General features: G+C 44.1%; 2 protein-coding genes and 1 long non-coding RNA gene across 5 annotated transcripts; 1 reads left to right on the top strand and 2 right to left on the bottom strand.

The window, feature by feature from the left end:
- Window positions 1-189: 189 nt before the first annotated feature.
- On the bottom strand, window positions 190-21,048 carry LOC124065970 (pyridoxal kinase-like). 2 transcript variants are annotated; one of them, XM_046401978.1, is made up of 11 exons: window positions 20,677-21,026; window positions 13,725-13,779; window positions 9,332-9,436; window positions 8,870-8,953; window positions 7,304-7,338; window positions 6,763-6,848; window positions 5,877-5,922; window positions 5,633-5,744; window positions 5,397-5,533; window positions 5,082-5,148; window positions 190-4,592 (listed from the first exon to the last, which is right to left on the bottom strand). In XM_046401978.1, the coding sequence occupies exons 1-11, from the start codon at window positions 20,755-20,757 to the stop codon at window positions 4,477-4,479; spliced, it is 924 nt and encodes a 307-aa protein (XP_046257934.1). In that variant the 5' UTR covers window positions 20,758-21,026; the 3' UTR covers window positions 190-4,476. The 2 variants fall into 2 exon arrangements, with proteins under 2 accessions (XP_046257934.1, XP_046257933.1); XM_046401977.1 differs by lacking the exon at window positions 190-4,592 and having other exon boundaries at window positions 4,702-5,148; window positions 20,677-20,818; window positions 20,909-21,048.
- On the top strand, window positions 1,338-5,544 carry LOC124065973. Its single transcript, XR_006844528.1, has 3 exons — window positions 1,338-1,384; window positions 5,025-5,179; window positions 5,403-5,544. It is a non-coding gene; the product is annotated as an uncharacterized LOC124065973 (long non-coding RNA).
- An 875-nt stretch (window positions 21,049-21,923) lies between the features above and the next one.
- On the bottom strand, window positions 21,924-25,837 carry LOC124065971 (ATP synthase-coupling factor 6, mitochondrial-like). 2 transcript variants are annotated; one of them, XM_046401979.1, is made up of 7 exons: window positions 25,706-25,837; window positions 25,253-25,352; window positions 24,664-24,759; window positions 23,758-24,168; window positions 23,541-23,601; window positions 22,967-23,091; window positions 21,924-22,184 (listed from the first exon to the last, which is right to left on the bottom strand). In XM_046401979.1, exons 1-7 carry the CDS (start codon window positions 25,742-25,744, stop codon window positions 22,159-22,161), a joined length of 858 nt encoding a protein of 285 aa, XP_046257935.1. In that variant the 5' UTR covers window positions 25,745-25,837; the 3' UTR covers window positions 21,924-22,158. The 2 variants fall into 2 exon arrangements, with proteins under 2 accessions (XP_046257935.1, XP_046257936.1); XM_046401980.1 differs by lacking the exon at window positions 23,758-24,168.
- Between the last annotated feature and the right edge of the window lie 164 nt (window positions 25,838-26,001).

Consider the following 26,001-nt stretch of genomic DNA (forward strand, 5'->3'; position numbering starts at 1 on the left):
CTAAATGTTTGCATCTGTTTTTATGGATGACAAAGCCGATTGGCTGTAGCTTCCTTCCTTCTCATGAAGAGAAACGGTGGCAGGACACCTCAAACAAAGACAAACCAGCCTGGTAAACAGGAAGGAGCTCAGACTTCAAACAAATAAGTAAAATAATATAAAATATAAACAGATCGAACCAGTTTTCAGAATTCTTAATCTGTCTTTATTGCATTAGAACATACATTTCTCATATATCTATATATATATTTTATAAATGTGAATTTGTACACTACAATCTTTTATTGTAACATGTTAGAAAATACTCGTAACGCTCCAAAAACATAGCACTAAAAACAGTTACCAAACAATGATTATTACATTTCCTCGTTTTGTTTTGGCCACCGACAACAGAAAAGAACAAGATGGCGGAGATTAAACCGTCGTTCAGGAGAGGAGGGGACCGCAGTCGGACACGGGCGGTCGGGTCGTTTAAGTTTTTAGTGGCAGCCATTTTGTAACCAAATGGATGGGGGGCGGTCACAACAGGTGCAGAGGGGGGGAGCAAGCAAAGCCACACGGGAGGGTTTAGTTGGCTAACTGCTCTCAGCCCACAGACTCAAACAAGCCCGTTAAATGTTCCGTCGTTAGCCAAAAGGTGGCTGATGGACAAATTTAGCAACAGGTGGGACAAAGCAGTGAAACTGGCTGTGACTGGTTTACATCGGACATCCAATGAGAGGCTCGCGTTCAGTTTGTGAGTGCGCTGACGCTCTCAGGTAGGACCACCTGTGCTGTTCGAGCAAAGGTTTCGCTCAGGCCTGCCTCCATACTTAACGATATATCCTACATGTCTGACCTCGATCATGTGCTTACAGGCGTTGTCGTTTACAGACAAATGTCAGATTTTAGCCACCACGTTGCCAGAATAAACGACAGTTTTGAGCACAGCACCAAGTCTTACGGGACTTACAGGGACAATCACGTGGTTTGTCGCAGTTATTTCATCCAACAAAAAGTAGCTGCTGTGACGGGCCTCGTGTCAGTTCACATCAAGGACAAGTGAAACAAACACAAAACAGCCAGTGTTTTTGTGCTCTTTTTGTGTAGCACAAACAGTTCACCATCAGCAGTGAACAGGCTCCACTAAATTAAACCACCAGTTTAAAATAAACAGCTTAGAGCTTTGGAAGGAAGGGCTTTGCACGGACGTTTGGCGGAGGTCGTGGTGAAGTTAAACAAGCCGGAGGAAGAGTTGGTGAACGCGGGGCGAGCAGGTTAAGTCGCATCACAGAAGACACAGCAAGCGAGTGGAGAGAGAGACAGCGGCGGGTTGAGACCGCCGCGGGGACAGAGGCGGGACAGAGGCGGGGACAGGCTAGCAGAGGGATACGGGGGAGTCGCGGTACAGTATTACCATCTAACACACAAACACACACGCACAGCAAGGCTAAGGTTCAAGAACGAGCGATACAGACACGACGAGTGGCGCCGCAGGGAGGCGGGCGGGGTCAAGGGACAGATGTGTTTGCATGTGGATGGGCGGAGGGGGAGGAAGAGGAGGAGGGGACGTGAGGCATCCAGGAAATGTTTAAGATCCTTTCAACAAGTCCACAAGAAAACCTATTTGTTTGGCAGACGGGGGGAGAAGGGAGTCGTCAAACACTGCGTAACGTCACAGAGTGATTGTCCTCTTGAACGTACCTCCCCTCCTGTCCCTTGTTTTTTAACCCTTCTCCTCTCTCACCCCCCTCTCTGTTAGTCTGTAGGGATTTACACACACACACACACACACACACACACACACACAAAACCCTGTGACCATAAAGGACATTTATATACGCATGTACATACACTCTCACACACACACATTCTGACCCAACAACACGGCTGACTGGTGCGTTAGCAGGAAGTGGACGACTGGCACGTGCACGTGTTGGTTATCGCAGAGTTTGGCTGGTCGGCAAAGCGCACACACACAGCAGTCTGTTACTGATATGACAATCAGGGCGACGGCAGCACAGCAAATCACTACGAGTGCGAATGTCAGCAGCAGCCACTGCAGGTTTAAAACACGAGTCTGCATTTGTTTTTTAACCACCACGAGTCCAGGAGGTGTTTTCACACGTTTGAGCTGCTGGTCTGTAAGCTACAGAGAAACTTCAGGGCTCAAGCAGCAAATCAATTAGTCGCTCAACAGAAAAGCAACAGAAGTTAAATCTGATTTAAATCATTTATCAAGCAAAAGGAATGAAATTTAACTGCTTTCAGCTGCTTTTTACAGTTTTATATCACTGTGATTTGAATGGTTAGTTTAAAAAAAGTGGCATTTTTCACAATTTTTTTGTCATTTTATAAAACAAATGATTCATTAATCGATAATGAAATAATTACTTGCGGCCCTAAATAAAACATTTTCATAGATTGAAACAGAAAATCTTTTCCTGGCTTCAGGTGCAGTGCAGGACAGAGATTTGCAATCAGAAGTACCTCCGTTTAAGACATCTCCTGTTTCCTTCCTCCCCCTCCTCCTCCTCCTCCTCCCTCTCCACCTCCCCCTCGGTGAGCAGTGTGTGGTGTTAATGATGTTCGGTTCCTAAGGCAGTATCACAGTACAGTCCATAGAGAAACAACAGCAGTACAGAATTACGCTGGCCTGCCCAGAACCTTACATCCAGCTCTGCTGGGACACTGAAGCCATCTGGATTTTTATTTTATTTTTTAAGCCTCGGGTTATGTGGTTTACACTTCCCAAAATGGCATGTTGTTGCCAAGCAAAGCTACTTGAGATTTTAGCCGTTTCCTGTTGTTAAACAATTACTGAACATTCAAATCAGGAGGCAGCCAGGGGGAGAACTTAAAAATGTTAAAACTTTAAAACCTAAAAACCTCATCTCCTGGGGTGCCCTGGTAGCTCGGCGGGCTAAGGCACATGCCAAGTTCTCGCGACATCATTGGTTTGAAACCGGCTCATGACCACGGTCACGTCACGTTCTCCTCACCTCTTTAATATCACACTCCACTGTGACAAACATGACATTAGAACACCTGACCGATGAGTCATCAGATTTTTATGACCAGCGTCATTCCCTAGCATGGCCGAAGACTTTACACTGTGCAGGATCAAATCCGCCAGACAAAAATGAAATTTTGGTCACCAACTGAATTGTTTGTTAATCATGTAAAAATGAGTGCTTTATACAAGCAGCACATTTGTTTGTTTGTTAGGAAAATTGTGTAACTTGGGAAGTTTTTAGCAAATTGGTGTCATTTTACGGGTAAAATTCATCATCATTTAAAAAAATAAATAAATAATATTAGACAATAATAAAAAATAATTTGCAGTTCAAAACACATCACAGATGCTTTACAGTTTGCCATCAGGGCAACAGAGCAACACGCTCGTATTTAACGTGAAAAATTCAACCTCTGCATCACGTCTGCTGTCGGACCACAGTGGAGTGTGAAGCGAACCAAAAAGAAGAGCTGCTGTTGGACGAGGGGGAAGCCTCCTGCCATAAGGACGACGGTCCCCGTTTACAACTTGTCGAGGCCTCCAGTAGATTCAGTGGCTCCGCTCTCAGATGTAGGGTTCTGGGCCAGAGCCTGACCGGGAACCACCCGGCAAGATGTGGGTGGGTTCTGGCACTGAGGTAGCCCATTTCTGGTTGGTCTAGCACAAGTAAAAGCGGCCAGGGACGGCTCAGACAGCTCAGGTTGCCCATTTTTATCTACGTAATGTTGAGATGAAAGAGGTTCAACTATATAATCTAACTACTAGGACAGTTACCTATCACTAACAAGTGACAACGACTGGAGCCGCTGGAGCCTCCAGGAGTGCCAGAACCAGCCCACATGTCTCCGGTTTCGGTGATATTGTAGTGCGTGTGGTCTATAGTACAGTAGCATCAACACAATGGTCCAATAGACAGATCAGATAGAAGATATCATACAGATGGTCCAATACAGTTATAGTACAACATCTATACATCAACTATACATTGTGCGTTTTTTTTTCCTTTGTTATATTTTCAAGGGGTCTCGGGGAGTTAGACTTGGTCACCATTACATCACTGCTGTAAGACAGGGAAGGGGTTGAAATAGTGGGTGGGCAGAGCCATAGATAGACAGAGTTTGATCATTAGAGTCTGAAAGCGGAGACAGCGACGGGCCGCCACAGTCCGTCCCGAGCAAACTGTCTGTCTATCCATCGCTCTGGCTTCTAAACCGGGTTTGGGTAAAAGGGCGCAGGAGTTACAGGTTGGATTTAAGGGGTCAGGACACTGAGGACTTAAAGGGGTAAAGAGTTTAGGGTGGAAAGTCTAAAGGGGTTACAATACCAAGGGGTTTCAGGAGTCTGGATGATGAGGTGCTGACATTTGGAAATGACAGTCAAGGTTTACAGTGAAGAGATATTTACTGAGATACAGGATCTGAGAGGTTTATGGGTGAAGAGGAGTCAGTATGAGTTAGTATGAGTCTTATGGGTCGGTAATGTTAGGATATGACTGTGGCCTCCGTAACTATAGCAGGGTCCTCTATGTCAGCTTTACTTTGAACCATCCTCAGCTCCAGCTGGGGCGGACTGGGCCTCCGACCAGGACCCGCTAACTCTGAGAGAGTGAGAGAGAGGGAGTGGGGGTGGGGGAGTGGGCACATAGAAACGCAGAGATGAATTAAGGTAAATGTTTACGTTGAAGCTAAACACTTGTTGCCTGCTCGTGGCGGGCAGCAGTTTGGAGTATAACCCTCACAGTGTCCACAGCCGTGACTGCAATCAGGCTGAACAATAACAGAAATTCACGGGACAAAAATAGATTTTCAAGAAGGATCCACGAGCAGAACGCAGGACGAAGCCCCCTTTCTTCGTTTACTGGTTCGCTGATTTTTATTTTCACCGCTCAGTGAAACAGTAAAAGATTTGTGTGCTTTGAACGACTCTCACTGAGCACACCAGAAGGAAAAAGATCAACTGGTTACACATCACAACGTGGACTGTCGAGCTCCTGTTGAGCTCGTTGTTGTATTTTTCTTTTGTCTCTCAGCACAGACAGAGCAAAGTCGGTGCTTCAGGCTTTGACAGAAAAAGCTACACTGCTTACCGTGAGCGTACGAGATGGTCCTCTGGATGACGTGGTGCATCACTGAAAAGGTCTTCTCACAGGCCGTCTGAGAGAGAAGAGTGAACATTAATGAAGTGGTATGTTACTATTTTTCCTTAGGTTGCTGATAAATAAGCATTTTTAATGCTGCGATGACTGAAATAAGAAATACATCAATTCAAATCAAACTCTACGTTATGTACGTTATCTATCTTTCTATCTACGTTATGTAGAGCTACTTTGTTATGTATGAGCTGTTAAGCTTCTGTACTTATTGCGTGCCTCAGTGTGACTAGATGTCTGGTGCTTTTGTACCTTTAGGTCATTAGGGTAGTGGTGTGTCCACGCTAGCAGCATAGCAGCAAACAAATCTCCAGTTCCTACAAAGACGGCGTCCACTTTGGGAACTTCTATTCGAACTCTCTGTGTCGTCCTGCTGCCGTCGGGACGAACTGAAGAAGAAGAAGAAAAGCAAAGACATGGCATGTAGAAGGGTTGGCTCAGCGCGTAAATGTACACAAACGGACCACACAAGTGCGCACGTCACGTACCGTGGCGCTGGCTGCCCAGCGACACCAGGAAGCGGTCTCCCAGTCTGGATGGCAGGTCAGAGGAGGTGATGACCACTGTGTCTGGGCCCATAGCATGAAGAAGGTCCATGACCTACAGACAGTTGGTGAGTGAGACACTGGAGCATGTGTTTCATCAGCAGTAAGCTTATAAAGCCAGAAAAAGCAAGAAACGTCAGCTTATTCTGTGAACAGAGAAGGACTGGAGAGAGGACTGATCCTTTACCTCTACGGCGTCTTTCTCTGTGCTGATGTTTTTCCCTGTCAGCAATCTGAAACACAAACAAACAAATGGCCATCATGTCCACAGCACTGTAACAGAAACACAGATATTAAGGGCAAAAAACACAGCAGGTCTTTGGAAAATCCAAAAGAAGACCATGAAACACTCAATTCATCTCCTATCACATCTGATGCTGCAGGCACACAGAAACACCACTAGGTGGAGCAGCTGGGCAGCTGAAGAGATGACTTGCTGTTGCAGCCATTTGGTCAGTGTAAACTAAAGAAAAAAAAAGACAGCCAATAAAAAAAAGAAAAACAAATTATATCTACTTTATCCTCCATGGGAATCATTCAAATGTAATTTTCTAAAATTAAATATTAGATCCACTGTAATCAGCCCCCCACACCAGTAGCCTCCTCCCTTCACAAAGCCACGCAGACTTCACGGTCCGCCACTGATGAGATCCTCAAATCTTTATTTAAAATTCTGTGTAAAATGTGTATTGATGTATGTAATATATTCCCATCTGGTGTAACTGCACAGCCACAGAAAACATGGTATCTTAATGGTATCTGGTGAGATTCTATCGGATATATTCCCACACAGAATTATAAAATATCTTTGAAGCTACATAAATCACGGTGTAAAAGGGTGAAACAAAGATAAGAGGGGAACTGAGGTGTATTTTCAGCTGCTTTTCTCAAATTTCAGTTACCACAAAATGAGGGTATTAGATAACAGCATGAGTGGCATTACATAAAGACGGTGTTATCTGCTGTGCTGCTGCTCACACAGTCAGCAGAGACACGCACACACACCTCAGCACACGTTTACAGTTAGAGAAACGCCAGTGCGGCGACTTAAATGAGGAAAAACAGACACTCACTCAGCCTCGAACTGGTTAGGAGTGATAATGTCAGCCACAGGAACCACCTTGTTCTTGTAGACCGGGTAAAGGTTCTGAGGAACGTACTGTGGAACGAGGACACGCAGGTTAGACTCACCTGACACAGTGAACACACACGCACACACACAAAGTGCTCTAAAGGACAGACTGCACACAAATAGGTTCAGTTAATTCTCTGATCTTTGTTTTAATGGTGTTAAGCGCTAAAAGACAGAATATGAACTTAATCCCTGAAAATGCACATCCGCACACGTAATATATACACCACACACACACACACACACACACACACACACAGAGTGAGTCACTGTGTACATGTGATTCTGTCAGATCACAATAATCCATCTGTCACTGAGAAATAAGCCTTGTAACACACCCCCAGAACACACACACACACGCTAACACACACACAGAGGGATGAACGCTAAAACCCTCCCACACACTTTAAAGGCACAGAAATCCTGGTTGCAAATCAATCTAAACAACAGCAGACAGAGCAGGAACCAGCTGCTAAGCTCACCATCGATCCGTGATCTCCGAGGACGGGGTCACACACTGAAATCACAAAAACAGACAACACACACCTGTGAGGCTCCAGCAATCGTCACATTACACCAACACTGCAGCGACGGCGGCATGAAACACAATTTGGAGATATAAACATTACATTTTTTAAAATCTCCATTCTTTTACAAAAAGAAGACTAAGAGAGCTCTCATTGGCGCCCCTCAGAGGCGCGAGTCTTCATTACACCTCACGATGCCAAAGTGCCAGGGGGACATACACCAACATAATGGCTTTTCTGTTATTACAGCCTTTGCAGCAGTGGAGATGAAGAACTAAAATTTGTCCTGAGGGTGGAACTAAACTACAGGACCTGATAGGCTGTTGGTTATGAACTCTGATGACATTGTTTACAATCTCCTCAGCAATAAAGACCTCAAGCCTGCATTAACTGATTTTTGTGGCCATAGCAATAACATATTATCACCGTATAAAGTTAATCGAGCAGATATGGAGGAACGTTAGCATTTATTTGGAGTCTTGACTCTGTCCACCTGCCGAAGTCTAAAATTCACACCTGCTTATTGCTTTATTTTGCTTTGGGCAAACTCCTGAGGAAAACATCCGACTCTTTAGCTGCTAAATGCTGCGCTGTGCTCACCAGCTGGTTGTGTCTGCCTGCTTTGTGGTGATGGAGCAGGTGGGCAGAGTGAGTTGAAATCAGCTGAAATCAGCTGCCTGCTGTTGCTGGAAAAAAGATTAATAAGAGCCGTGCAAGGGAACCAAAACAGGAAAGTTGTGTCCATTGTGAACGTATAAATGTCAATCATAAGCACTGTGTTCTCTTCTATTCTGACAAGCTCCACCGCCATACAGAAAAATGAAGGAGATACACGTGAAAGGTCAATTACATCCTTTCATCACGACGTGACACCTGCAAGTTATGCGACATTACAGATATTAGAGAGTGCACACACACAGGAAGTGTCTGTGTGTGTCCTACTGGTGTGTCTCACCAGTGCACACCAGTAAAAACAGCTGGGTAAACACAAACACATCACACACATCACCCGCCGGTTGCTGATTATTTTGAACAGTGGCAGCAGGTCTTCACTGTATCCAGTGACTACAGGCCAGGCTGCAACAGCCTCGATTTGAGTCAAACTGATTTGTGCAACATGAGATGAAAATCCTCCTGGCTAAAGAGAGAGAGAGACACCCGGAGAGTCCCAGAGAGAAGTGGATCTTCTCTCCATAAAGCTACTTAACATGAAGAAAAATGGATGGGTGAGTTTGTTTTCTGGGTTATCACTTAAAAAGCTTCAAATATGAAGTGTTAATTTGATCCTGTTAGAGGATTTTGTTTCACTGCCCCACATAATCTCATGTTTCACCATGAGCCAAACTTGCAGAGTGGAAGCTCCAGTAATTCATATTTTTAGCCTCTTTTAGCTCACTGAAAAAGATGCTCTCATCAGCCGAGTTTCCAGCAGCAGCAGACAACAACAAGAAGCTCTGATAAACCCACAGACAGCACACAGAGAAAGCTGGCGATAAACGCTAAAAGCGTGCGGTTACTTACCATAGACCAGGTTGGGGTTGGCTCTCTTTAGCTCCTGAACGATGTCCACCACCATCTCCAAGAAGGACGTGTCTCTGGTATACCCTGAATACAACATACGTATACGAACATTATCATAGTCATTACTGCCAAAACACTGTCAGTCTTTGAACTCTGTCAATTAAATACTCAACTTAATCATTTTACTACTACAACTGTCAGTAAGGCAGTACTGACATTACTGAGAAGAGTGAAAATGTGACAGGTACACTCAGGTATACTTAGAGTCATTAAAAAAGTACTGAGACTGCAGCAACTTAACAAAATGTAGTGCTGGCTGAGTAAGCAGCGGTTGTACATCACATGCAGTGTCAGTTCATGTTGAATTAGGTTGGACATAATCACAGTTTGCACACAGTTACTGAATGTAAAGTGATAGAAAAGGAGACTATAGGGATTATATTGATGGGTTTGTTTTTTCACCTGTTAAAACATAGTCATACTGGTGTACGTTATTCAGTTTGATTCCTTCATAAAGCACATGGAGCTCATCTGCTGTCAACACCTGGCCTTTCCAATGAGAATAACCTGCAGAGAAGACAGGAGAGGAGAAGAGAGGAGGGGGGAGAGGAGAGGAGTAGAGGAGAGGAGGAGGACAGGAGTTATTGTGTTTGCTAAGTTGCTGACTCTGACCTTCTGCAATGCCTTTTCCATTCTAGTGGCACATGAACACAAACAGACACACACTTCCTGTACAGGACTCGTTAAAACCGCGATACATGCTCACACACACTTCAAAATCTTTGTACTCCTGCATGAAAAAACTTTTCCATCAACCTGAATAAACTTTCAATTTGATATCAAATATTAAAATCGAGGTTGAAATGAAACTTGCCGGCTGTCCTCTGAGGGAAAAAGGTACGAGTTACTTTACTGATTAATGATTTACATACAAAACATATAAAACATGAAATAGCACAACAGTCATGGGGGACATTTTTCCTTAAGTTCCTTTCCTTAAGAACATAATACTGCACTTTTACTTAAAGGTTCCCTTAGAGTCTTTGACCTTTATGTCAGGGTCCACCACTCCCACTCTGATTTGTTTGTCTTGTGCATGTTGGTTTCACACCATCACCACTCCACTCTTCTACAGGTGGCAGCAATGATGTGCAACAGTGTGCCAGCAAAGACAGGGAAGAAGAAGAAGAAGAAGAAGAAGAAGATGATGATGACGCTGACAGCAAGTAAACATGAAGTGCTTCGTCTGCGATGCCGTCCCTTGTGATTTTTTAAAAGTCAAAGCATCATGTGCAAAGGATTGTGGGTACTTGCGGTGTGCTGACGATACAGACAGACATCTTTGAGGGATCCTGGACGTTGGAACAACCCCTCACATTGGATGAAATTCAGCCTTTTGAGGATTCTTCCTCGACTCGACAATGTGGGATTTAAAGAAAAATCTGCTTTGCAAATGTTTTACATATTATATAAGTAAACAAATTTATTTGTTTGCACTCGAGGATACAAACTGCATGTTGATGAGTGACACTGACTGTAAAAAAATGTTTGTTTATAAGAGAACAAGAGTAGTTTTACATTATTGCTGGTTTTAGTTAAGTACAGGATCTGTGTACTCCATTCCTGAGTACTTCCAATACTGGTCTGAACCGATGCTCACATCCAGCTGTTCCACATGTTTCTCTCCAGTGGAGAACATCCAGTCGTTCTTGGAATCGTTCTCGGTTTGACTCTTCTCTGCCAGAATGAGTCTGAAATATCGTGTCAGTCATGTGACTTCAGCTTATGAGTGAAATGAAACTCAGACCAAAGATAACAACCACACACACACACACACACACACACACACACACACAACAGCAGGTCTGAGTGCAGCCTGCAGCCACAGTATCTGGTCGGTCTGGGACAGATGGAAGTCTGGTGGAGGACCTTCACTGTGTGTGAAGGGGTGTGCTGGAGTTTGTGTGTATTTGTACACGTGTGTATTCATATATGTTAAGTAGTGCACCCATGTGACACGAACGCCAGTGGAAGAGTGCGTTAGTGCACGTCTGTCTGCGTATGACATGTTTGCTGCAGGCCGATGATGTCGCAGCTCCAGGTGAGTCACAGCCAGGTCACGTGTTTGGGGGTTCTGGTTGCTAGGCAACAAGCCGGGAGAAAGCCAAAGGGGCTAAGAAAGAGAGATGAGCAGTCAGAGCACTGTGTGTGTGTGTGTGTGTGTGACAGAGAGGCCTACAGATAAGAGCTGCTTCTGTCGTCATCACTCGCTGCTGTCGCAATTCACCACGTCTGCTGCTGTTTACTGCTGCGTCCTGTCGCTCTCTCTCCACTCCCTCCGTCTCTCTCTCTCCTTCATCTGCTGTCTGTCTCTCTTCGATTCACTTTCTCCGTCTCCATCACTAGCCTCCCTCTCATATGCACACGTCTTCTTCAATATGTCACACCAAATTACAGTCTCTCCTCGAAGAAATTGCAAATGTTTGGTTCCAATATACAAGATCTGATTAAACGAGGAGCAGAGTCTGAGGCATTTATATTTTAAGGTCACTGAAACGAACACAATTACACCACAGATGTGAGGACGTTCTCTCCATGGAGGAAGACATTTGTTATTCCTGACATCATCCTCAGCTGTGTCACTTTCTCCTCTGAGGCCATAATTACAGAATGATTAGAACAGTCATTCTTAGCTTAGCCTAACTGGTCTCCAAAGATTAAAACTGAACTTAGATTTAGTTGGGAGCTCACAGGAATCTCGTCTGGGCTGCGTTCAGACAGACAAGAAAACGGTGAGAAAATCCTCAATAGGAAGGTGGCCAATGTGCAAGCTCGTGTTATGCGACGGCTGTCCCTTTACAGGTCACAGTGACACGAGTATGAAAGCATTTCATCCCTGACAACTTTCGAGAGTAGAAGTAAAATACTCATGGATCTGATATTCAAACTGAAAACTACTCCCTCATCTCTCCAGAGGCAAAAACAACATGTGCCTACCAAAGTCTCTGACTGAAGTGGTTTGGCTCCAGAATCACCCAAAGAGGATATCCTTGGGAGACTTAACCACACTCACATGAGCTTCTCCTGTGCCCAAGTGACGACAGAAAGACTAACATGAAGCGTGAAAGCCAAACTTAAGCAAAAGCTGCTTGTAAATAAAGAAGATGCTGTACTGAGAAGGAATTCTCAGCCAAAATAAACAAAGTAAATAAAAAACACCTCTGCATCCTAAACGTTTGGCTGAACTGAGGGGCAGAGCACTTTCAAACAGCTCAAATGTAAATTACAGCATTTCATTTGTTCGTCTGCATCAGATGCTGTCCCACGCTCGCCCACACAATAACACTTATCCTACAGCACACCTACAATTATGCTTACCCTTATTCTGCAACATCACAACAGATTACTTTCACTATTCTTCAGCACAACATCATCCATCTCAGTAGGAACCAGAGGCTTTCAAACCAGATGTTTAACAGGAACTGACCTTTCCTGGCTGACTGCAGTCAGGCATGATGAATTTTACAACGTAGGCTATGATTGCTTCCATTAATACCATCACAAAGGCAAACGATCAGCTGTTTGTTTAAGTTCCATAACATTTCTAAAGATATGGAATAAGTAAATAACAATTCATTAATTCTTCTTAATTTCCTTGACTTTAAGAGCTTCTTAAGGCAGGATCTCTGGTGCTTCACTGCAGTGTCTCTTACTAGCCAAACAATATAAAAAAGAATATGGTCCTATGAGGACTGCTGAGTCTGGATATTGCTTGTGTCCTCTGCGCAGCAACAAGCAACAGCTGGGCAGATGTGTTTGTTTTCACTGCGCTCGGCTGTTTCTTTCTTCAAGCTCTGCTTGCATGAATAACACGAGCTGAGAGCCTCCATCAGGGCAAGAGAGGGGAAAGACGCAGATGACTCATTCACAGGACTGGAAATTAGACCAAAATGCTACAAGTACATGTGACAACAAGTGATGACACAGACAGCCCCTCTGGGCCAATCAGAAACAAGATGGATTATCAGTCCAAGTCTCCTCGCAGTCACATTATTGCTGTTGTCTTTTTCCTTTTGTTTTGGATCCGCTAATCTGGCCAGTCGGTGATTATTGTGATAACCAATAATGAAAATGAGCAGAAGCTGCCCTTGTTACAGGAAGTTCTAAAGTGGACATTTACTGTGGCAGAAGGTAAAGTTAAGACATTTTGCCAGCTGTGTTAGAAAACAGGACAACAGAAGATGCACATTTATTTTACTCATTTCTAGATGAATACCTTAATTAAAAATGTTCACCAAAGGGGCACTTTAGAGATTTAGTGCTGCACTTTAATTAAGTCAAAGGTCAAAATCAGTAGTGTAGAAACAGAGACACAGTCAGTTCTAGTCCCTAACATGTGTCGACACCCCAAAATATCCACATCCTTTCCGCCATATCTTCTTCAAGCCCAAGACTTAGATTTTCTACACCTGTTTTCACAGGCTGGTGAGTAAACTGACCTTGATGAGTGGTCCTTTGATGGTTATTATTTATGAGTACAGGGTACATCATCATCACTACAATTTTCATCAAAATAAAAGCGAGATATCTCAAGAGGGACTGAGAGAGTAAGCCTGTACAAAATGTGAATGGGTTTCATCCCCTGCAGCAGTGAAGTCACTGACCTCCCCGAAAACCTGACTCACTCATCTGTCGACTCGTCAGCCTCAACACGGTCTCTGTAACACTGGCTAGCACCTCATCACGACACCAGAGGATCCGACTGACTCATACACACCCACACACACACACACACACTGACTAAAACACAAGCGCACACACCCGCGCTTTCAAAGAAATCTTGCATCCATCTTACCCGTATGGTTGGAGAATTGGACAGAGTTGATGGAGTCCACCTCAAACCCTAAAACCTGGAGACAGAGAACAGATCAGATGTCAGGAGGGATGAACAGCCACACAAGCTGCACCACAGTTTGGTGTTGGTCACTCAGTTTTAGAGCTCCTCACTGAGCGCTAAACAAGACGATGTCACGCACTGAAAAACTGAAAAACATCATGTGTCATTCAGGGCGCAAATCAAAGGTGATGCAGAAGTGCTTAAGTTGAGGCAACCGGACTTCACCTCTCATCCAAAAGGCTTCTTCAGTTCTGATCAGCTGGTCGAAAGTCCCAGGCCTTAAAGCTAGACGATCGCTCATCCAACATACGTGTCGTCTTTGTCCACCTGGAACAACCTTCCCTCAACAGAGGCGGTGGTCTGCGCCACCATGTCGACCACCAGAGATCCCTACCCAGGAGACTTACACCTCATTCCCCCCAGGGGTATGAGGTGGTTCATCATGTGACCATTACAAGTCACATGATGACAGGGTGGGTTGACAATCCATTTGACAAGCCACACTATGGCTATGGGAGGGGGGGGCGGGCGACTCATTCACACCTGAACACATGAGACTCCAATGAGTCACATGATGGCTGTATGCAACAACGACCCATTCAAACCCCTTGCAGCCACATGTTGTCTGGGCAAGTCTACCATCCAGCTTTAATACCTGGGACCCGCGACCGGCTAATCAGAATTGAAGAAGCCTTTTGGATGAGAGATGAAACGTCTTCACTTTTAACTGAAGTTCAGTTGTCTCAACTTAAAGTCTTCTACGCATGATGACCCGGATGACTGACAATCTTCGCAGACACAATCACATGGGGTGAAAATTTATTTTTCTCTGTGTTAGCTACCATATATATTTTTTCTGAAATAAGGTCTCATGGGGCGTACCACAGGGGTGGGACTTCCATTATCCACTGATAATACAGAAATATTGATTGGTCACTTCAAATCAACATTCTTGGTGTCCTTCCACCTCTGATTTTTCTAATTACCAGAGAGACAGAAAGACACATGACCCATCCACGTGCACAGTAAACTGTTATCTGAATGACTATTCAACCGGACTGAGTCAAGAAGCAGGAAGAGTGAATGAGCTCTTTGTTCTGTTCAATTGACTGCAACTCTGAGATACAAGAATCTGCTTTCCCAGAAGAGCAGCAGATACCAGCTTTGACCTTGAAAGAGCCTGTCAAAGCTCCAGCTTTCCTCAAGTGTGTGTGGCACGTGTGAAATACTGTTTGTTTAATGGGCACGAGGCACTGAGGAAACACAAGCTCTCAATGGTTTCACAGATGCAGGACATGACAGAGTGTCTACTGTGCTGCACCGTGTCAATGATGACATCCCTTCTTATTCTGTTTATATCCAAAGGGAAAATGACATATTTGCCCTGACCTAAAAGCAGGTTCACCCTTTTTAATGAGGCGTTCATGTTGTTTTTAAGGCTGTATTTTGCATTTTACTGTATTATGTTGTAATTAAAATTGATATGTTGAATTATTAGTAACGCGGTTACTCAAACTGCAGCCTCCACAAAGACCACAAAATGAAACCAACATCTCTAAAACAGTTTTATCTATAGGTGAACATTTTAACCTTTATGAAGGTAGGATGCACGACTGTTGTCTTCGACTACATTTGCTTTAGTTTCATGTACTTGTTAGCCACAAGCTTTCCACTTAGATCAGCAAGTCAGCCAACAAATCACTTGGCCAAAGAAGTTTTGCTAAGTCTTCCAACTACTTTTGGCTCAGTTGAATTTGAGGTATTGGTGTTCAAAGATGGTTTGCGTCTGTTTGCGTTTCCAGATTCACGAAGAAAACTGACTGTTTCAGAAACAGGACCATCCGACAAGGAACAACCTGCGAGATGCAAACCGACTGTTAATGTAAAACCGTGGCTTCACGGCCTACTGATGTGCATGGGGCTAAGAATATGTTATTTAGGTCACATCCTCCCTCACTCTATTCATAAGCCTTAAGTCAGGGACACAGATAGACTGTTTACAAAGCTGCTGATGGGAGAGCCTCATAAGACACTGAGGAGAGGAATTAAGCACTTTTTGAGAAAACACTTTTGGTAAATACCCAAAGAAAATCCTCTTGTGACTGACAAATGAAGAGTTTCTTTAATTAACATGTGTTGTAGTACAATCAGTACTGAGTCCACACAGATGCAGCAGCATTGTCACTAATCGTCACTAATCTGCATATTAATCAGCGAATGTGATGTGACCCATCCCAAAATCGTCACACTTATTACTGTCTCCATGTGTACATGTACCACCATTTTGTTCCTGCATCAGCCTGTGAAGGGGACAGCATCAACTGACAGTATGTTCAGTAGACAGTATGTTTCATGAAAGGTGTACCTGCACCTCACCGCACAATTATATTGATTATATTCAGTCTATAAAACAATATAAAATTAGACCGACTGACTGTCACATGCTGAGGCAACAATCCAAAGCCCAAAGGCTCTTCATTTACTATCATTTTGACAAGGAAGAGCAGCAAATCCACGTTTAAGAATCTGGGAGAAGCAAATGTCTTTGCTTGGAAAAGCAAGTGATTGGTTAAGTTAGTGATTAATTGACTGATCTGTAGCTACAAGAAGGAGTTTAATTGCATTAGGTAGTGATTAAACCAATTTGTCTGGCTACCAGCAATGAAGAATTAGTCATTTTCTCCCAGGAGTTCAGTCTCCTCTTAAGGACGGTTTGGACATCAACATCTAATACTCGATTTTTCTCCATCAAGTGTAGATAACAGCTTTTTCTTTCGTTTTCTCCAGACAGCAGGGTGGTGACATGAGCAGCTGCAGGTTGCCGGTCAGCAAACATCCAACCGGCTTAAATGTCTTAGAGCATAACCCCACACTGATTTTACTGAGAGGATGAAAAGCAAACAGAAGTGGTCCCTTTGAGAATTCAGCTTTATCAGTGGACTCCTACATCGACCTCATTACCTTGACAAAACGTCCTGGTTCTTGAACAAACAGTTTTGTACCATTTGTACCTGCATAGGAAACCACACTGACTTTCAACCAATAAGCTTCCAAATTCATAACATCAGTTCAACTTAACTCAGTGTACATTACGAACACAAATCCCCAATCTGGTGCCGAAGACAACACTCATCTTGGATTTTGTTTCTGTGTGAAAGCTGAATGCATCCAGTCCAGCTCTGAGGCAGCCTGTCTCCATCTTCAGTGATGTCACCAGGAGGAGTCCTATGGCAGCCAATCAGAATCCTTCCTCATCATGTCGCCATCTCCTGCCTGCTGACTGGCCAGAGATTCTCTGTCCTGTCAGCATGGAGAGAGAGGGATGCCCTGCACGCTCGCTGACATCATCATCCTCATCATCACCACCTTATCTTCAACACCAGCTGAATCATAGTTATGGCTCTGAACAGTGGGAGCAGCTCCTTCACTGGCTTTCTCTTTAATATTTTTTATTTAAAATACCATCTCTTTTTTCCTGCATATTGTCCACAAGGATCAAAGACGGTTCATTCACAAGCTGACTGCAGTCTCACCAGTCAGAAACACTAACCATACTGACACGTTCTACTTATGAAGCTGGTGACTGCCGGTGATACACGTCTGACTCCAGCTGCACATCCACATCACTGTTATTCCTCTTGACATCTCACTCGTATTAACGTGGTGCCTGAAGCTTTTGGAAGGTCCTTCAATCCAAATTTTTAAAAAAAAGAGAATTCATCACAGTGATAATTTGAAAGCAAAAGCAACTGAAAGACTTGACTTGAAGCGCTTGACTGGTTTTATTTCTCACCAGGGGAACAGCGCACAAAGACGCCACAACACCATAAGACTCATAATAGTTCATCTAAATTGTAAAATGCTATATTAATGTAAATAAAAGACTATTTGAGATCTTGGATCAATGTAGTATAACCTCCGTGACATGCAGGCAACCTGTAAGACTATGAACAGCTTTATTACAGATAATGTTTGCATAAGGAACAAGATGGCAGCGCTCATATCTGGGATATTTAGGCTTCATTTCTGTGCAGTGGGAAGAAGCGGAGATGTGCTGTCCATCTTTATACATGCCAATGTATCAACACATATACTAGTGTCTTTAAAAAGCCACATGCATCTGTCAATCCTACTCAGAAATCTTGTCAGTGAACTAAACCCTGACCTGCTTTGCTTAGGCTGAAGGTTTAGCACAATGTACAGCTGCACATTAGCGTCTAGTGCAAGCTTTAGTAAGCTGCACTGCTAAACAATACTTAGCCTGGTACAAAATAGGCCTAATCAGCCGTAGTAGTTGAACATTAATGGCTGCCCTGAGTCCTTGTGACGTGCATCAAAGCCCAGCAGCCATTAGGATAACCGCAAAACACATCCTGGGGCACAGCAGGCTAAAAATAGACTCGGCACCACAAGTGACTGTCTTTCAGGATGATGGGGCATGCAGTGTAGGCCTGTACTATCCTCACCATCACTTACTGACTGCCACATCGCTGTTGGTGGAAAATAAGAAACTATAACAATCACCAGCATCATCATCATGGCAATTATAGACCCAAAGCAATCACTGTTATCATCCCAGTGTCAACATTAGGAAAATCATAAAGGGAAATGACTTTCATGGCCAGGAGGAGCTAATAAAGTCCCTGCCTTCACATAATATCAGATCAATGGCTTGTTTGGAATGCTGTTTTTAGCTCCTTATTCTGGTGGTCCTTGTAAAGCACTCAGTTAATGCTGCCTTTAGGTTAGGGCTTCATTACTGCTGTTAATGTAGGTAATGACTCAATTCGCAAGTCACAATTATTAGGCCAGAGTACAAGACACATGTTGAGCCACTCAAAAACTCAACAGCTCTTCATCTCAAAGCGATTTAAAGTCCAGTGTTAACTGACTGATGCCGTCGACTACGCCCCCTTTTCTTCAGATGACCCTCAGGTCAGGAGGCACAAACAGGCACCCTCACGTGTCAGGAAGAAACACGAACACTGAAAATCATCGTCTGTTTTCTTAACTTTTGATGGCCACGGCGGTGAATCCCTTGGGCTGTCCGTCAGTTTAACGATTCTCGGGATTAACCATTAACGCAGTGTAAAGAATCAGTGCTTTCAGCCACCTAATGTATAAACTGATCAGGGGTTTAGAACGAAGGTCTGAGGGCATCTTTCCTCACGTTGGCTCACTTCTGATTAGCTACCAGTTGAAGATACTGGACTGTTGGCTGACTGGTTAGTTGACCTTTTCATAAGATGTTGCTGGTTGTTACAGCTGCTCTCGGTGTTTAGACATTTATTCAGAATTTAAATATGCACAAATTTATGCCTGATTATGAGGTTTAGAATTTCGCTCTACTTGGATTGAGGTTGGTCTCACAACAGCGTGGCCTGCATTGGAAATGCATGTAGTCACATCCTGACAAGACTGACACAGGTGATTGTTTATCAAAGTAAATTAATAACTAAGCTGTAGGCAGTGACAGCAACCGTACAGATTCAGCACAATTTAGCTTAAGAGAACTGAGTTTCACATCCTGTGGTCCATGATACACTCCTATTGTTAAACAGCTGAAGTTTAAAAATGTTTATTCTCTGGCTGTACTGCTCACAGCGTGGATAACAGGCCTGTCCCAATTACATGTGATTTTATGATTCTGCAAATGCAAACTGAAAGACAGCCATAGGCCACAATTAACCTAAACAAAGTGGGAAAGACCTCCACATAAAAGGGCATCTTTATTTCACAAAAACAATAATCCATACACCAAACCTAAAGCAGAACCACATATATGAAAACCTTTTCTCCCGATCTGTACATGTTTAACAGGAAACCTGAAGCAACAGACAGCTGTATGGACAAGCTGTCCATTCTGTGGTACTGTCTTTGCAGGTTATCGCTGCAGGATGCTGGATTTGCATCCCTCTTGGTGATCCCTTACCCACATCAGGCCTGTCTGAAGGCCGTGAGCCGTCACTGGTTAACAGGCTGAGCTCTGGGTACAAATTTCCCACTGGCCCCTTAGATTATCATTAGCTAGCTTTTGCAACCCTGTCAGAAAGTGTGCAGGGTCACTGACAGGCTGACTGACGACTGGCACTGACCTGTGAGTGAAAAGCTTGTTTCTTCTTACAGCCTAACAGCTGTAGTCATTCTCGTCCAGGTAGGGGTCATTTGATTAACACCAGGACGTCAATTAGCAGACAAATCTCTGCCACCTCTCTGCGTTAAGTCGGCCTACAGCCGGGAATTCATCATTAGTCTGCATGACACGTGCGTTTTCTCGTGACGGAAGGTGAAACAGAGAAACACCTTGCTCCATTATCGGACACCCTCCCAATGACAGGTGTCGTGCCACGCGATTTCTCCGTCATAGGTCCTCCTCCATTTGCAGCACGACGACGTCAAATAAAGATACTGACAACAAGAAGACAAGCTGCCATGACAGGATCCATATTTCACAAATGGTTTATAGAGGCTGGGTAAAAAACGGAGTGTGTGTGTGTGTGTGCGGGTGGGGGGTCTGTCTGGGAAAGCGACTTCGACACCTGTCGTCGCGCTTACTGCTTGAGGTGATACTAATAATACTGTTATTTCTGGCTTTGCGCCGCACGTCCAGCAACACACTCGTTTATGGCCTTTTACACTGTAATTACAGGGAAATACAACTACCCGCGGCCACAAATGAACTCACCCAGCGACGGTTTAAGCGGATGACCGATTAACGAACTTTGTATGATATAATTACAGTGTATCGTTACAAAAACCGGTATTGGCAGATGCCCGCTTAGAGCTTATGGAAAGTCATATTGGGATTTTGTGGGCAAAGGAGAACCAAGCTGATCAGACAGGGTCGTGGCCGATCACGGGTGACTCGTCGCTCGTTGTCCGACAATGGGTGTATGCGAGTTGCGCTTACCTGTAATGGGAAAGAGGCGCTCTTGTTGCCCACATATCCTCGGACTACATGGCTCTGTATGGACAGAACACGGCATTCCATGGCGGCTCCCGGTCAGCCGAGCAGGGATGCAGATAATCCGTTACTTCAACAATAATGGCGTCTACACATAACAGAACGAGAGAAAAAGTAAATCTAACCGAAACGTCAACGCCGGCAGTTTGTGAGAAACAACGTTAGCTAGCTAGCTAACCAGCTGTGTGACACGGGCAGGATGGCGGTGAGTGTGTGAGCGCGTGTTGTGGTTGTAGCGGGTGATGTGCAGTGAGTGTGTGCGATGGAGAGAGGGAGGGAGAGAGAGGGAGAGGGAGGGAGGGAGAGGGAGAGAGAGAGAGAGAGAGAGAGGGGGGGAGAGAGGGGAGACACACACGCACACACACTCAGCAGGAATCGAGTTAGGAACGAGCCTTCTGTGTGTTGTTGGTGTTTAGCTTAACTGAGAATTTAAAAAAAGTGCCGCGAGCTCACAAGACAACCGAGGGGTCGCGTGCAGCTACACTACAGGACAACACACACACACACGCCGATACGCAGCTACACTACAGGACAACACACACACACACGCCGATACGCAGCTACACTACAGGACAACACACACACACACGCCGATACGCAGCTACACTACAGGACAACACACACACACACACACACACACGCGCCGATATTCTGCTCAGGCAATCGGAGAGACCTCCTAAACCTGATGACGCCACTGCCCCCCGCCCCCAGCTCATCCTGATCGGCACAGCTGGACCTGGATGGGAATGACGACTCTCTTTCAGTTATCAGTCCACCTGAGGCAGCCGAATCACTTTAGACAATATTTTACCTTCATTGATTACTCATATGCGGGTTTAACTCGCCAGAATAAAAGACAAATGGAAAAACGGGTTTAGTTTGGTACTGCGCTTTTTGTGTGTCATTCCGCGTGAAAATGTGCGTCCATGGTTGTGACTCACAGCATCTCTATCACAGAGTCGTGACTGAGGGGGGGATCTGACTTGGCACAGACTGCCTCTGACTCCCTTTAACCGCATGTACAGACAAACACAGCATGCAAATGCAAGCACGACAAAGAAATGAGAGAGAGAGAGAGGCGTGGAAACAGAGAGGCAGCCACAGACTGATGCAGCCAAACCTGCTGTTCATTCAGACCTGCTCTATGGGACACTTTAATTGCACTGCGTGTCACCCAAACACACACATCCTGAACATCAAACACAAGACTTGAAAGTGCTGCTTTAATAAATAAATTTGTTCCTATCATTATTGCATAGTACAAACAGCCAGGAAGACATTTTCTCTTATTTCTATGGCAGATCACCCAGACAAACTTCCAAACTGTCTATGCTGCTTCCTCTCTGAGCGGGAGAAGGACGTGAAAGAGGACCGGTCCGAGGAGGTTAAGGAAGGACATGGAGAGTGGGAGGTAGGCGTCACGGATCATTAGGAGTCCTGGTCCATTTCAGGCTCTGAAGAGAAAACAGCACAAGTAATTTATTGTATATTCATAAAAATATTTAGTCTGGTTTTGTCTTTTCCACACAGTTTAATGTGTCTGTGCAGTGAAAAGTGGCCATTCATGAGCTGGAGTGGTATAAAGCTGAAACATCATGTTCCAGAGGTAAAAATACGATTCCTAATCTCCATAAGGAATTGGATTATCAACCATAACGTATAAACCAAACGAGGTGGATGAAGCAACATGTCACTGTGATGTCTTCAAACATGTTTCTCTTCTTCACAAAGCCTTCACACAGAACAGCCTCCTCCAGTTAGAAATCTGTTTTCCTTCTTGTTCCGGCAGCTGAGTGTTTGAACTACACGACTCGCATGCTGACTCTGTGAGGCTGATTTTTACTGCACTGCTGACAGTCTAAATTTGCTTTGCACTCAGTGGAAATCAGATTTCAATAGGCGGAGCCTGCTAGCATGAACTGTGACATCACAAACAGGTTGGAAGCCAATCCAGGTCCCGTATTCAACATACACAAGTGTGACGTTTGAGACTTGAAGCCTCCGGTACACACACACACACACACACACACACACTTCACAGGACTTTCCAGTGAGACATCTTGTGATCCCTCAGACACGACTTGATGACTTATTGATGATGCCTGATAAGAAGTTCAATACTAGCGGCTTGACTGATATTATTAATAATGTATTTGAAGCTACAGAACTTCCAGAGCCGGCTCTGTATGCAGCGTTGTGTGTCAGATCATAGGAAGTCTCTCCGTCTCTCCCTCACCAGTGAAGGTGAACTCAGGGAAGCTGCTCAGGTCTCCTCCTCCATACAATCTCTGGAGCTTAGTGGTCTCCTCTGACATGGTTTTGACATAATCTGGCTCCGCCTCCATCAGTCCTTGATTCAACCTCAGAGAAGAAAGAAAGGACCAGAGATGGGGGAAAATCAGACCAGAAATGCTTGTCACCCAGTCAGTGTCTCCTCGACATTACATCTCACTCGTATCCCATCTTAACAGTCTGCTGTGTTGTCATTCTGTTTTTATTTAAACAAAGATTGTGTGATAAAACTATTTATTTAACCTTACGGCAACCAAGGGGGTTGGAAACACTTTAAACACTTAATTCAAGACAGACCTGGCTGAAATTTCGACGTAAAACCCAAAATCACACAAGTCAAATTTTTCCATTCACGTTTAGCACCATAAAATATGACGTGTGACATGAACTGTATCTGTGGGACATTTTGGGAAATTAGCTGCATTTCAGTCCCAAAACCATTCCTCTAACAAGCCATGCAGATAGAACCAGGTGTCGTTCGGTTTTCCTGCTGAATAAAACCTCTTTGGTCTCTGTACCTGCGAAGGTTGTTGTATTCTCTGATCTTCTCCAGGAAGAGTCTTTGCACTGGATCTAAATCTGAAGAACACACGAAAACAATACTGTCAAAGCCCAATCAACAGACAACTATTTACATCGGATATGATTTCTCTAGCTTAATGAGCTGCATCTACTGCCACCTCCTCTTTGCCTCTGCTTCTCCTCATGTCTCTTCACCACAGGAGTCAAACTTACCTTCCAAAGTGTTTGCTCTTGCCGCCTCCTGACAAACTGGACCTGCTGGACCTTCAGCAACAGCAGCACTAGCTTTTAGTGCTTCCACAGGGAACAGACTAGGCTCTACTGGTGATTCTGTTGTAGTTTCTATTAAGGGCTCTGCTGCTGAGGCAGCTGAAAAAGATGAGGTCTCTATGTTCTTCTCTGATAAGGGCAGCACTGAGGCAGTTTTGAGTTCCACTGGTTCTGTGGCAGTTTCTATATTGGTGTTAAAAGTAGGTGTTTTTTTCTTGTGAACACTATGCACTTGTTTAAGATTAGAAGCAGCTGGTTCTGTCTTTAACAAAGGAGGAACATTTGAGGTGGGGACCCCCACTGAGGAGGTGGTGGGAGGCTTGGTAGACACGGAAGAAACTTTGGTAGGTCGAACTATAGGAGAAAGGGTGAGGAGATGAAGAGAATAAAAGATTTAAAGGTCAATGAGGGGTGGAAGGAACAAGCAGAACAAGTCAGAATTTGAGAGATTTAAGTAATAGTGTGTTAACTCAGCTGCCCTTCAGGCAATGCAGAGGATGTTCTCAAATCCACATTTACAACTGCATATGCTCTCCCATATGTTACTGTCCATATCATTAAATGTGCATAACCTTGTCTTCTACATGATTCCTCTAATGCAGTCCATACTGACACATATGGAAAAGTACAAGTGAATGTGCTATGATGAAAGGAGGCTGTTAAATGTGGCTTTCAAATCCCCAGAATTATATCCTCTTAATGTAGATTTCTAGACTGGAAAGAAATGTGCTGTAAAACAAACAAACAAACAAAAAAACAGCTCTTTCTGTAAACTACTGCCACCTGTTGTGTGGAGAGAGGAAAAAACATCTGGAAACCTGTGTGTAGAGGTTGAAACGGGGTGCTGACCTTTGCCAGGAGGGGGCGCTGTGCCCGGCCTGCGCTGGGAGAAGAGATGCTCCAGGAGTGTCGCAATATCCACCGCTGGCTGAGGCTTGGCTTTCTCTGTCAGTACAGGAAAACAGGCTGAGAAACAAATGACTGTTCTCACAGGTCTGTCCTTCTGTAAAGAAAAGTCCAATACAGCATTACGACAACACTGAAAATGTATCAAATTTTCACAGATTTTCTGATATTTAATTTTCATTCATCCCTTTTATCTGTATTTCATGATATGAAATATATATCAGAATCAGAATTCCTTTATTAATCCCTGGAGGGAAATTCTTGAAACATGATATACATGATAGTGTAATAAAACTACATGGTGCTTGTTGCCATAGAGGATGTTATCCTTACTGCCCACTCTTAGTAGCACTGATTCTGTTTGTTAAGGAAGAACTTGTAAAGTCTCAACCTTACGTCAGTGCATGTCTTTCCTCACCCCTGGTTATCACTTTTACTCTTAAAGGAATGACACACGAGCTGCATACAGTAATGACTGGCGACTGCAAGTAGAAACCTGACGGACAAGCTGACAGACGTGTGTTCATCTTACTGATGTGTGTTCGGCGAGGTTGTTTTCTGTCTGAAGGTTTGGAGCTGAACTGAGCCGCCTGTGGTCTCCAAACCACTCGGCACAACTCACTGTGAATACACTGGACACACACACACACACACACACACACACACACAGAGGCAGGCTATGGGATGAAGAAGGCAATGCTGGTACCAGATGGCAAACTTACTGTTATATTTTCAGCAATTTAAGACACTATATGCTTTAATAATCTGAATCAGTAAAGAGTAACTGAACAGGAAAAAGAACAATATTTCCATCTGAAATGAAGTTTAGTGCAAAGAGACAAAAAACTGAACTACTCCAGTATATACAAAATACCTCAAAACTTGTATTTCAGTAACCAGTAATAGAGTAAATGTACTTTAGTAGAATACATGGACTCAAAGTAAAGTCCTGCTGTTTACCACAGATAGGAAAACATTTACTTACTCTTAAACATAATCGTCCTCTGAACAAAGCAGCAGCCATGATGGTGTCAATAAACAGGAATCTGTCAGAAATAAAGTTTGGCTTCAGCAGGAATGTCAGCTCGCTCAGGGGAAGAGCTAAATGTCCCGAAGCTCTCCCTCCTCCTTCATGGCGGTGTTCCTCCGTTTATTATCGCTTTGGACGCCGTCGAATCATTTACCAGGTGATCAAACATGCTTACAATGCTAAACAAATCGTAATTCACTACTTAAGATAAATAATCTAAACGCAGCGAGAATAGCAATAATCTTCCTGTG

This window comes from Scatophagus argus, chromosome 10 (genome assembly GCF_020382885.2).
Source record: "Scatophagus argus isolate fScaArg1 chromosome 10, fScaArg1.pri, whole genome shotgun sequence".
NCBI classification, from domain to species: domain Eukaryota; kingdom Metazoa; phylum Chordata; class Actinopteri; family Scatophagidae; genus Scatophagus; species Scatophagus argus.

Excerpts from the sequence above, each read along its gene's own strand:
- LOC124065970 (XM_046401977.1), bottom strand. The coding sequence starts at position 20,757 with ATGGAATGCCGTGTTCTGTCCATACAGAGCCATGTAGTCCGAGGATAT. Across the intron at positions 13,780-20,676 it reads GCGCCTCTTTCCCATTACAG|GTTTTAGGGTTTGAGGTGGA; the intron begins GTAAGCGCAACT and ends CTCTGTCTCCAG. Across the intron at positions 9,437-13,724 it reads CCAATTCTCCAACCATACGG|GTTATTCTCATTGGAAAGGC; the intron begins GTAAGATGGATG and ends TCTTCTCTGCAG.
- LOC124065971 (XM_046401979.1), bottom strand. The coding sequence starts at position 25,744 with ATGGCTGCTGCTTTGTTCAGAGGACGATTATGTTTAAGA. Across the intron at positions 25,353-25,705 it reads GAGGACGATTATGTTTAAGA|TGTATTCACAGTGAGTTGTG; the intron begins GTAAGTAAATGT and ends GTGTGTGTCCAG. Across the intron at positions 23,602-23,757 it reads AAGAGCAAACACTTTGGAAG|ATTTAGATCCAGTGCAAAGA; the intron begins GTAAGTTTGACT and ends TGTGTTCTTCAG.